Genomic DNA, 13351 nt, shown 5'->3' on the forward strand with positions numbered 1-13351 from the left:
GCTACAATATATTTTTAAAAGTATTTCCAGACTTTTGTTACACGGTGTACTATACGTGAAATCTTTATCGTTCTCACGGAAAGTTCTTAAGTACATTCACCTGAAATATCAAGTAAGAATATACATCAGATTATTAGTACAGTGGTCTTGCATACTTAAAAGAGCTGTAACGAGCAATCTAATGAGAACAAACGACTATGTGGTCAGAAGAGTGATGGCATGGGAAATGGATGAGAAAAGAGTTTCAGGAAGATTAAGGCGGAAATGGATGGATGATGGAGAATGATTTTAGGGAGAAAAAACTAAGGTGGCAAGAATTTCGGGACAGGGGTTTATATTGTAAAATTATCTTATTAAGTAGGTTGTCGATTTTATTCCATAGCCAGTTTTATTATAAAACTGTGATAAAACAGTATAACACAGATTCACTAAGATAAACACAAAATCCTCTCAGTATTTAGGATAAGTAGGTATCCCAAAACCAAGTCAGCATAGGGAAAGGATCCCCACAAAGCTCCAGGCAAGCTGAGTGGCGCGCGTTAGGATTCTCAGTGTTCCACGCAAGCAAAGAGAAGTTGAAGTCCCGCAAAGTTCCAGACAAGCTCAATGAGAAGGAAAACCACGAAGCTTCACACAAGCTGGGTGGTTTCGGTTAGGAATCTCTCAGAGCTAAAGAGCACGGTAAGAAAGGGGTTAAGTTCCCACAATGTTCCAGGCAAGCATAGTGAGCAGGAGGCCTCAGGGCAAGCTAAGAAGCTTGGGTTAGGTTAGGAATCCTCCAGAGTTCACTGCAACTAAGAGAGAGGGTTAAGTTCCCATAATGCTCCAGGCAAGCAGAGTGGGCAGGAGGCCTTAGAGCTCCACAGCACGCTAAGAAGCTTGGGTTTTGTTAAGATTCTCTCAGAGCTCCAGAGCAAGCTAAGAGAGCAGGAGTGACCATCCGTAACTAATGTCGAGTGAAGCGATGCATGGAATTTTATACTTCCTTGTGAGCGGTGGTGGCGCTGGTGTTCTTCTTCCATCACATGACAAGGGATAACAATGATTCCTGCTTCTTGTAGTAATTTGCAGTAGAGGAGCACGTGGTGTTGATGTTTATATTTATGAATATAACCACATGCGGGATATTACAATAAAAAAGACTCATCACAAACGACGATCCCACATAAATAGGAAAACACGAAGAGAAAGGTCTCACATTGGCGAAGAAACCGTAACATTTGCGAAAATCGGCAGTTTTTCACGTGGAAAGGGTATTCACTTTTTTGTTCCCGAATTCGTTAATTATATACACGAAAGAAATGTTCTGTACAACCAATCACTTTCTGATTGTTTACGCCAAGTTTCTGAGGAAGCCAATCAGTAATTAATTTTCCATGATGTTCTTGTTCACTTACAGTAACTGCTTATGGAAACAGTTCTCGGCGGAAATCAATACTTTACCAAATTGAAGTTAACAGTATTCGAGTATAATCGTGTCACCAAATGTTCCCCGGCGCCTCCACTATGTAAACTTACTTTGATAAGGTAGTAGATAAAGCAATTTAGCATTGACGATTCGGTTTTCTCCCACCTTTTTATTATACAATTCCTGTTATATACAATATAACACAAACTCACTATAAGTGTGATCCGAAGACCAATACAAAGTTCACTATGCAGTTTGGGTAAATTAGCTGTCTCAAGGCCCAGGTAGCCAAGGGTAGGATTCCACAGAACTCCAAGCAAGCTAAGTGGAAGAGGTTAGGAATTCTCAGTGCTCCAGGCAAGCAAGGAGACGTTGGTGTCCCGCAGAGCTCCAGGCAAGCTAAGTGGTTGCGGTTTGGATCTCTCAGAGCTCGAGACAAGCTAAGAGAGCAGAATGTACACGAAAGACTAATGTCGATGTAGATTTTACATGGAATTTTATATCTTCTCCTGGACAGTGGTGGCGCTAGAACCAGTATTCCTCTTCTGTCAACTGACTTGACGATAACGCCTGTCGTCTGCTTCTTGTAGCAGTTATAGTAAGGGAGCACATAGTGTCCTACACGTACAGACCACGTGTAGGGTATTACAATACTTTATCAAGTTCAAATTAACAGTATTCGAGCATAATCGTGTCACCAAAACATTCACTCATACACTTAACTGGAAGGTAACGAAAGTTATACAGCATACACGTCTCATTCCACAAAGTTTTTAAAATACTTAGTACCATAATTCTAAGTGGAATTATTCAAGTCGGAAGAATTAGCTCCACGTTACACTTGGAAAGGCAGTCAATTATGTTTCTTCCACTGTCAAATTTCATAACTCAATACAAAGTATTTGTCTCCTCGTATCGTAACAAAACATTCCACTCTCAATCAAATAAAGAGCCATAAATAACTAATGAAATTATTTCAACTCAAAATACTACAACAGAAGTGAGATCTTTTTCGATAAAAAATACCTTCATGAGTTTCAAAATAGGAATCAAACCCCAATGAAGCACATTCTTTCGCAAGCAACTGTCCGTGTTGGCGTAAGACCGATGGATTCATAACAGCTGGAAAAGAAATAAAAATGCTGTCCAAAATAAATGATACAAGCTATTTCTAGTTCATACTACCTACTAGTTGGTTCTATCATCCTGTTTCGATTATAATTTGTTCGACATCGTCATATTTTTTCTTCCGAAATTCATATTTTCGCTTTAATTCTCATTCTCCCAGTAGCAAGTACCATAAACCATCTTCGGTGTTGATCTAGTGTGTGGTCTATCGGTTTTCGAGCCTACTGTTTCACGTTCTATTTGTTTCCTCTGTTTTATTACTGGCCACTGGATAATGCTGTGTTGTAGTACTGGGAGGTTTTGATGGTTCAGTTAATCATACATTGTTATTATTATTTGAAATATCTCAGACACACCACATTCTACTGATCAGAATTGTTGATCAACGAATTTATAGTTTAAAATAAATTACCGATTAGTTAATTATAAATTCCCAAACCACTGAAAATAATATTTTTAGAAAAAAATACTAATAAATACTTATTAGTTCTCAACCACTTAGGAAAAAATAGCAATTTTGATATTATCTATTCCATCTAATTTTCACGGCGATATCTGTAATTTTTAAAAAATTACACTTTCGGTGTTCCATTCGTGCATCATTTGTCTAATTTTGATATCTCTCAAAAGTGGTTCAAAATTTCTCTCAACCTTTTACACATATACTGGATGTATATCAATCAAAACTAATCCATACTTTTGTGATAACTCTCCTTAGATTATAAGCAAAGGTATTCTGCTCTCACGTGTTACAGTGTTATACTATTGTGGTAATACTAGGGATGGCCAGAACCGGTTCCTGGTGGAACCGGTTTTTCGGATCCAGGTCTGGAACCGGTTCTGAAAATCGAATCTCCAAGAACCGGTTTCTCGCGGAACCGGTTCCGCTGGAACCGAAACTTTGTGACCATCCCTACGTTAAACCCGAGCTGCTGGTAGACTGTGAACAGTGTGCTAGATGAAATGGAACCGACAGGTAAGTGCCCAGGCGGCGGCCACTTGTCTCATTTGGCTAAATAAACTGGGTAACTGGCAGACTCATTGGCTAAACAGGCAAACTGGCCAACTCATTTGGCTATACACCCACTGGTGTACCAAATTTTTTTTCTGGAGGCACAAGCAGATCTGAGCGGGGAGGGCACAAGCGCATGGTCATCTTTGCAGTGTTTTGAAGATGAACTTTGTGCCTCCTTTACGGATCTTTGGGGACTTTCAGATCCAGGTCTGGAACCGGTTCCTAAGATCCGGTTCTGGAACCGGGTTTTCGGATCCAGGTCCGGAACCGGATCTTTGTGGCCATCCCTAGGTAATACTATGAAAGTTTGATCTTAATTGGTCCACTTTTCTTTCTTCTACTGCATAAAGAACATGGATGCTACGTCGGAAATGTACATCATGCAAAAACAACTGGATTGACACCGTTGAAGATTCAATCAATTTCCGTAAAGTTCTTAACAATATCCAACTAAAAATATTGCTTAAATCCCGTAAGGAACACTTATTTATATTTTACTAGCGTCAATTTACCCGCTTTGCAAGATTAAAATAAAATTAGTAGCATGTTCCGCTAGTTAGTTGCTTTTTTTATTATTAATGAAGTGCTCTCAGATATCGGTCATTTTCGACCATTTATATATCACCCTCCCACAAGTTACGGAGCTGAATTTGGATTTAAAAGGCGTCGGAAGTGTCACTGTTTATCGCAGCGATCCCGAAAACTATGGATTCAGCACTGATATCGGTCATTTTCAATCATATTAAATATCTCCCTCCTTCCCCCTCCTCTACGTTGGACTGTCAAAGTCAAATTATAAGAAGCATTCCAGGCCCGAACCTCATCTATGTTGAAAATTTGATCGAGATCGTTCGGATGGTTTAAGAAGTATTAAGTTACGAACACAGTCACTTTCATTTTTATATACCGTAGGACGTCGATAATCCGAACGTCAAAAATCCGAACGCGGTCCCAAGAAGCTTTTTACATTTTGTCTTAGCGGTAACGATAAACAAATAATAGGGTTAACAAAAAAATTGGAGATTTTGACGTTTCGGAACTCTCAGCTGGTTCCTTCCTCAGGAAACCAGCTGAGAGCTCCGAAACGTCAAAATCTTTTAAAAATTATTCAAGGGAGGATTCATTGGTAAGTAGCCAATTTTTTGTTAATTTTGAATATCCCCCCATGCGCCCATGTAATTATAAACAATAGGGTTGTCCGCTGGCGTTGCGTGAAGTCAGTGTTTTTACAAAAGCTCACTCATATGTAATCGTTTGTCATACATATTTTTAGTTTATTTTTAAGAGAGTTATAAGAACAGTGTATTTTAGTATAGAAGCAGGTTTTTCAGAAACATTAAATGTAAGTAGCCTTTACGAACGGTATTGTAATTACTCTATGTACTGTATAACCACTGTATCGATAAAAGAGCATACCGTACAGTACATTTAAGCCTAAATGGCATTTTCTTGGTCATTTTCGAAAATCCGAACTACGTATGATCTCAATTACTTCGGATTTTCGATTTCCTACTGTATATAGATGTCGATTCAATTTTCTGGATGTTGGAAAGAGAGAAGATAAACGACCGATAGAGAAATGAAATGAAATGAAATCTTAGTTTTACGTCCGACGGTTATGCCGGTTAGGCTAAAGGAGACGGTGATGATGAGTAATGAATGAAATGGTGGAATGAAGAAAGTGTGAGGAAACGGGAGAACCCCAAGAAAACCCACGCACACGGTTTTTGTCCACCACAAAGTTCACTTGGCAGGGGCTGGGATCGAACCCGGGACCCCAAGCACCAGAGGTGAACGCTCTACCACTGAGCCACTGCGGCCCCACGACCGATAGAGAGACGAAAATAGCGACAGGCAGTAGCTTTTGCTAGGGCACGAAGAATCTCGAAAGGCAAAGGAAACTGGAGCACTAGAAAATAAATTACTAATAAAAACAAAAGAGTATCTTTTGATAAGTCACTTCCAATTACAAAAATCTTTTTCTTTGCTACTATTATTCAAATACATTGAGTAAGTTTATTGAACTTGTTAGATGGACAATATATACTGGTGAATTTAACACTACGAAAACGGTATTACGTTAGGCAGCTGTCCAAGTTAATAAATTTTACTTTGACGGCAAAAGATCTACTTCAATCAAGATAATGGAAGAAAACGTGACAATATTGAGGAATATGATGAATAACATGAAGTCTTTCACAAACTTACGAGATTTGGTCTCGAACCAGGAACCCTCACACTAGGAGTACACCACTGTGTTTCTAGTGTATTTTTGTTTATTTGGAGTTAACGCCAGTTTTTAACACCAAAATTAAATATGACCAATAAAAGATTAATGTGCGATTTCAACCATATGAGCTTCCACTGGGAATCGAAGCTCAGTTTCCTGCGCCAAGAGAAACACTGATCGTTTACCACGACAAGGCCTCCTTAGGGCATGATTCATACTTAAGCCACACCCAGCTCTTCACTGATAATCTCCGATATTGAAATTCGCACAGTGGATACAAATAGAACGAAATAACGTATATGTACCTGTTCCTTTTCTTGTGACTACATCCCATTTTTCTGGTGTGGTAACCAACATCTGAGTTTGATTAATTTCAGTTTTCGTTAGCTGCATATCACCTGTTAATTCCCTTACACTTAAGCCCAGAGGTCCCAATCTTCTGCTGAAATTCTGCGTCATTTCAGCTGCTAGGGCTTTCATTGGAGCTACATACACAATCTGAAAATAATAATAGATTTTCACATAGAGATTTGAAAGTAATAATACTGTATTGAAGACCACAAATAAACGATCTCTATATAATGAATAACATTATAACATCGCAAGTCATTTTCATTTAATGGTACCTAGTAGAACTTCCATGTTTTCCTACCTCTTTAGCTTACGTATGTATGGAGTTCAAGTTGCGCCATATCCTTTCAATTATATATATATTTTTTCTTTCGTTCTGTCATTTTCCATTTTATTTATTTATTTTTTTACATTATATTTTTGATGATTTTGTACGTAAGGGTAGAGGAGGGCATTTCCTTAAGTATCTTAATTTCCCTTACACACACACACACACACATATATATATATATATATATATATATATATATATTCGTATCATAAATACTGACACATGTTCTGAAACAGGGTGTACATCCGGTTTTCAAGGTCGCGGTCAACCCGCCCGTTCAAGACGGTGGATTGGGCCATTGTGAGTTGAGCTGTCATACAGAAAGTGTGTTTGTGAAAGTGTAGCTATGGAGTGGGTCGATTACGAAAATCGTGTGACAGTAATAGCTCCTTAATCAGCCACCGCGATATTCACAACACTTAAAAAGTTGATTACCAAATGTTTCGTGTATCGTGCCATCACGAAAACTTGGACAGTTGACGATCGCCCGAAGCAAGGCCGCCCACGCAACGTAAGAACTAAAATGTTAGTGCAAGCAATGGCGACCCGTATTCGGAGAAATCCTGTACGAAAGCAATCTGTGTTTTCTCGGGAGCTGAACATTTCCAAAATGTCAATATCGCATGTGTTAAAAAGTGACATGGTGTTGAAGGCAAACCGGCAAAGTACAGGTCACTTCGTCAATGCACGTCTGAAAGAGCAGAAGGTGATAAAAACAAAACGCCTATTGCAGCGTTACGCAAACAATGGGCAAAGGATAATTCTTTTCATTGGTGAAAAGATATTCAACATTGAGGAAGTTTTCAATCGACAAAATGACCAAGTGTATACTTCAACTTCCTATGAAGCTCGGGAAGAAACCCCGGAGATCCAGAGGGGTCATCATCTGGCCTCAGTCATGGTTTAGTTGGGAATGGCGTATGACGGTACTACCAAGCTGCATTTTTGTGAAAAAATAAATGTGTAAGAAAATACTGTTTGGAACTCTGTTGTGAAGCCTTTGAGTGAAATTTTTTAAGAAACGAACATTGGACCATCTAACAGGATTCCACACCAGCCTACAAGGCACACACTACCCAGGAGTGGCTTAGGAGGAATGTCACGGCCTTCACTGCTTCAGATGATTGGCCTGCTAGCAGCCGAAACTTCAACCCGTTGGACTACAAGCTCTGATTAGTGCTTGAAGGCATGGTCTGTAAGAAGAGGCATGCCAATATTAAGCCTGAAACGTTCCCTGGTAAAGGCAGTGACGAATTTCCCTATAGAGACAGTGCGTAATGCTATAGATGAGTGGACACAGAGGTTTAAGGACTGTGTGAAGGCCAAAGGCGAACATTTTAAGAAGTAATTGGTGCTTTGTGTTCGTTAGACTTGTAAGTAACCTATAAAATAAGAATATTAAGGTATCTTTAACACTTTCATAATAATTCACTTTCAATGTTGTGTCAGTATTTATGGTACGACTAGGTGTGTATATATATATATATATATATATATATATATATATATATATATATATATATATATATATATATGGGGGGGGGGGGCTTGGATCAAAAAGGGCCAATGTCATTTTTTGGCGAAAATGAGATTTTGAGCAATTTTAATGTTGAAATTGCTCAAAATTCAATTCAACTGGTTCCAATCCAATTGAAATTGCTCAAAATTGGTTCCAATCCATACCTGAATTGGAACCAATGAAAAGAAGTTTTCTGAATTAAACCCTGTTTGTGAGGTTTTATACCAGAGTCTTCAAATGATTCAATACGAACATAAATAACTAATCATATGGTTAAGAAACTATTTGAACAAACTTTGGGAGCTGATTCCTGACACCGAAACCAGCAAAAAAAGTCCTCTGGAACTTCGGTCAGTGAGGGATATTTTCGGTGATATAAGGTGCCGAAAGCATGGGAAAATGAACTTCAGAGTGCTGTAATTCAAAAACAACGCAACGTAGAGAGTGGGGTTTAGAACATGACACTCGAAGTCATACCTGCTCGATTGAAAAATGTATGTTTCAAACCTCCGCAACATGTGTACAAGGGATTTCCCAAAAGAACATAGGGATTCCCTATAACCTGGCAAGCAATCCCTATGTTCCTTTCCAAACTCCCTCGCACACATGTTGCGGAGGTTTGAAACATACATAGGAACATAGAGATTCCCTATAACCTGGCAAGCAATCCCTATGTTCCTTTCCAAACTCCCTCGCACACGTGTTGCGGAGGAATTACAGCTCTCTGAAGTTCATTTTCCCAGGCTTTGGCACCTTATATCACCGAAACTAGCCCTCACTGACCAGTTCCAGAGGACTTTTTTGCTGGTTTCGGTGTCGGGAATCAGCTCCCGAAGTTTGTTTAAATAGTTTCTTACCTACCTACCTCCCCCTCTCTCTCTCTCTCTCTCTATATATATATATATATATATATATATATATATATAACAATTTTTATGGATTTCTTCTCACACACATCTCCGATCTCGTCATCTCGTCTCAATAGGGAAGATTAAAATGGTTAACTAGATGGAAAATATATACCTTTATCTCTTTCTTCCCTCCTTATGTTAAACTTTAAAACTTTCCCTCCTCTGGAAACAAAATCATCCTTTCTCATGAGGAAGATGATTTATATATATATATATATATATATGAGAGAGAGAGAGAGAGAGAGAGCAAAGTAATAATGATTTAAAATATATCACACTCCCAACTTAGTACCTTAAATTGATCTTTCCTAATGACGTCCTTATCCATATGTTGTCGAATTTGATGGACTATTGTAAGCAGAGCAATATTGGTCTTTCCCGCTCCAGTTGGTGCACAAATCAGCAGATTCTCATTCGTATGATACGCTGAGTCGAATACTACAGACTGAATACGGTTCAATCGTTGGATTCCTAGGAAAGCCATTTGCCCAATCTATAAGGAATAAAATTGAATGGTAAATAATGTATCAAAAGTAACTTGCAAAATTACTTTATAAAATAACTAACACTGATTTCATGTCACTAGTAGAACTTGAATCTCATTCGGTGTAACAATTTCTGGTCTGTCAGATGTCATATGCATGTTTAATAATGAACCTTAAAGGAAGTTCAAAGAGATCATTTTGAAAAAAGTGGATATCAAAAACCTTTGTTTCTTGTAGAACACAGAACAATTTTCCATTTTGGTACAATTGCTCCTTAACTTTAATACACGAGGCGCATCCAGAAAGTAAGTTTCCCTAAAACGGTACACAAAAATAACACAACGTGGCTTTGAAAACATTTATTGCCCAGGCGATACTAATTTTCAACATATTCAGAATCGGAATTCACATCATTGGATTAACTTCTGTATCCTGATATCGTAAACTTAGCCGCCTAGGAATATAACCAGTGTAAGTTGCTTCGGCAACCACCTGGCACACAAGTTTCTTGAAACCCAGGTGCAACAAGGACCTGGAAATCTGTTGGAACTAGCTGCAGAGTTCAGCTACTGTGCAAGCGACAGCTCTTCAGAATGCGCTCTACCACGTTCACAAGGTTCTGAATCACGGGAGATACGCCCAGTGGGTATCGCAGAAACTGACACTGGTTCCATTCCAAGGCGGCTGACTTTTTACAATAGAGTACATAGTTGATCTCACGGTATTATAAATGTCTGAATTCCGGTGGTAAATATGTTAAGAAATGGAGTTCTGTGCTATATCTGTGGCAATAAATGCTGCAAAAAAATCTTTCAGTTTATCGTCCCACGATTATCTCCTTTTGACTAAGGGAGACGATGATTAAGCAAGTGAATAATGATTGAATTGGTGGAACGATAATGTGGAAGGAACGGAGTACCCAGAGAAAGATTTACACGGCGTTGTCCACCACAAACTCATTTGGCCGGGGATCGAACCACCCAACAGAGGTAATTCTATACCACTTAGTCACTGTGACCCCATAAATAAATATTTTAAGGTCATTGTGTCTCCTTTGTGTTTACTGCCGTAAAGAAATTCACTTTGTGGGCGTGACTCGTATGTAAGCGGAAGAAATGATCGATCTAACATCACACCAAATCTTCTACAGATGAAAATTCAATTATACACAAAGAGTAAAAAAAAATTAACGACTGGATTGAAATTCGAACCCGACTTTCTACCTTCCGTGCCAACGCGTTAACCACTACGCCACCTAGTACTTCGCCTCAATAGTTATATATTCTATCACTCTTCCTTGATGTCGACGCTCAATTCAATCATCAATCCGTAAATTCAAGTATCAACCATAAATTCAACCACATCACCATTTACTTAGCTCAGTGGTAGAGTGCACGTCTCTGGTGCGCGGGGTCCTTGGATCGATTCCCTACTACGGCTGTTAGGTGCAAGTCATAATTATAATAAAGCTCAGTGGTAGAGCGTTCACCTCTGGTGCATGGGGACCTTGGTTCGATCCCAGCTCGCGCCAAGTGAACTTTGTGGTGGATAAACACCGTATGCGTCGGTCTTCTCGGAGTTCGCCCGTTTCCTCCCACTTTCTTCATTTAATCACAGTCTGCTTTAGCCCAGCCGGCATAACCGTAGGACATAAAACTTAAAAAAGATTTCACTTAAACCGCCAGGAGTGTTCCATAATGCGGACACTGCGCTGCCCATCTGGATGAGTAAATATGTAACTTACTGTTACAAGTAGAAGCTTTGCTTGTTTGAAAAAGAAAACCGATATGTTTTTCGAAAAATCCGAAAAACTACAAATTCAAACTGATTTCAAGGAACATGCAGCCGCCCAAAGGTAAAGGGAAGTATCTACATTTTGGTTATTTTGAGAACAACAGCAAAATAGGTGATTTTTGATAATTAACATTACTATTAAAGGCTTTGTTTTCTTTTCTGCCTGAATAAACACTTAGTGTACATTGACGCCGAAAAGAAAACAGTCTTTAACAGTAATGTTAATTATCAAAAAACGCCTTTTTTGCTGTCATTCTCAAAACAAGCAAAATGTAGATACTTCCCTTTACCTTTGGGCGGCCGCACGGACGTAAGCAACTTAAGTTAAGTGTTCTTTCCGTGCATTAAGTAAGTTTTTATTCATTTATTTATTTTTGTTACCTCGTTAGAAACACAATATTGTTGCCGATTTCAATAAGAAAAAAAAAATCCAAATCTAATTCTTGTATAATTCTTTTCTTTCTTCACGCGAGAAATTGAAGATTGATTTGTAACAACAATCGAAAACAAACACTCTTAGAACGTACCTCATCCAAACTCGATACAGGGATTAAATCCTTTCCTACGTTAGCCGGAGCTTTCTCAGACACTGGAATGTTCACTTCTTCATACAGTTTATTATCAACACGTTCGACACCAATAGGAAGCGTCATTTTCACTCCAGATATGAAACCTACAAAGAAAGATTATTAAAAACATTTTTTCCCTTCAATTTTAAAATACAACATATAATGTCTATTTATATTATTACATAATTTTTAACCAGAGCTGACGAAGGAGACGAAACTTAATGGTGGTTCTTCCTGAGGTAAAACGGCCTCCTGTTAGTCTCCGAGTGGGGACTACTCCCGAGAGAATCATCAGAGTAGAAAGTAATAATTTAAAATATTGGGAATTAAAGGAGAAAGCTGAAGATGGACAAACGTGGAAGAATCATTTGAAGATACTGCCATAAGGGGAAAGGGGCAATCTCCTATTAGTCCCAAGAGCTACCAAAAGGAAGGATACTTTTTAATATTATTAATAATAATAATAATAATAATAATAATAATAATAATAATAATAATAATAATAATAATAATAATAATAATAATAATAAACTGTTAAAAATTATCTACACTTTTGTCATAACTTTGCTTACATTGCGCACTTTGTCTTCTGTCCTCGCATATTTTGTTGTTATACTGTTGTGGTAATGCTTTGAAACTGTGATCTTAATTCCTCTATTTTTCTTCCTCCTGTTGCAGATATATCATGGCTGCTCCATTAGAAGTTTGCACTAAAGAGGAATAACGAGCAGTGATCCGATTCCTGTAGTCAGAGGGTGTCAAAGAGTCTGACATTCAACGAAGACTATCATCGCAATATGGAAGAAGTGCACTATCATGTAAAACTTGTTTTTGTGGCTCGAGAAGTTTAAAAGTCGTCGAACAAGTGTAACGCATGAAGAGGGAGCAGAACGGCCATCAACCTCCACTACAGATGACAACATTCAGTAAGCTCGAGAGATGGTTCTGGCCATTAGGCGAATCACTATGGATGAGGTAGCAGCTGCTTTGAACATCAGTCACTGCTCTGCCCATCAAATCATAAACGACGAGCTCGGTTTTCATAAAGTCTGTGCACGGTGGGTACCAAGAACGCTTACTGCAGAACACAAGCTCACTCGTGTTAGGGTCTGTCAACGCTTACTCATTCGTTTCAACAACGAAGGTGATGCATTTTTAAGCAGAATAGTCACAGACGATGAAACATAGGTTCATCACTATGAGCCAGAATCAAAGCGCCAGAGTATGCAGTGGAAACACCCTGGATCTCCGACGAAGAAAAAAATTCAAAACTGAGCCATCCGCAAGAAAGGTTATGTTAACTGTGTTTTGGGACTCACAGGAGCTCATAATGGCAGAGTTCATGGAAAAGGGAAAGACGATCACCAGTGCGAGTTATAGTGAAATGTTGGAAAAGAACCTGAGGCCGGCAATTCGCAACAAACGCCCAGGTTTGTTGTCGAAGAAAGTTGTGTTGTTGCATGACAATGCACGGCCACAGACGGCTCATCACACTATTGAAACCATCAACAAGCTGAAATTTGAGTTATTGGAACACCTTCCCTACAGCCCAGACCTAGCTCCATCTGACTTTCACTTGTTTGGGCCACTCAAGGATGCTTTGCGTGGTC

General features: G+C 38.8%; 1 protein-coding gene across 1 annotated transcript in view; it reads right to left on the reverse strand.

Annotated features, from left to right (window-relative positions):
- The window catches only part of obe (activating signal cointegrator 1 complex subunit obelus), a 230274-nt gene that overhangs the window by 179133 nt on the left and 37790 nt on the right, over positions 1–13351 (reverse strand). The window contains exons 10-12 of the mRNA XM_081732076.1: positions 11700–11845; positions 9186–9386; positions 6087–6279 (exon numbers count right to left, since the gene is read on the reverse strand). Coding sequence (XP_081588202.1) covers positions 6087–6279; positions 9186–9386; positions 11700–11845 — 540 coding nt within the window. The remainder of the gene's footprint in view (positions 1–6086; positions 6280–9185; positions 9387–11699; positions 11846–13351) is intronic.

The sequence above is a fragment of the Thermobia domestica genome, chromosome 1 (genome assembly GCF_964235325.1).
Source record: "Thermobia domestica chromosome 1, izTheDome1.hap1.1, whole genome shotgun sequence".
Classification (NCBI taxonomy): Eukaryota; Metazoa; Arthropoda; class Insecta; order Zygentoma; family Lepismatidae; genus Thermobia; species Thermobia domestica.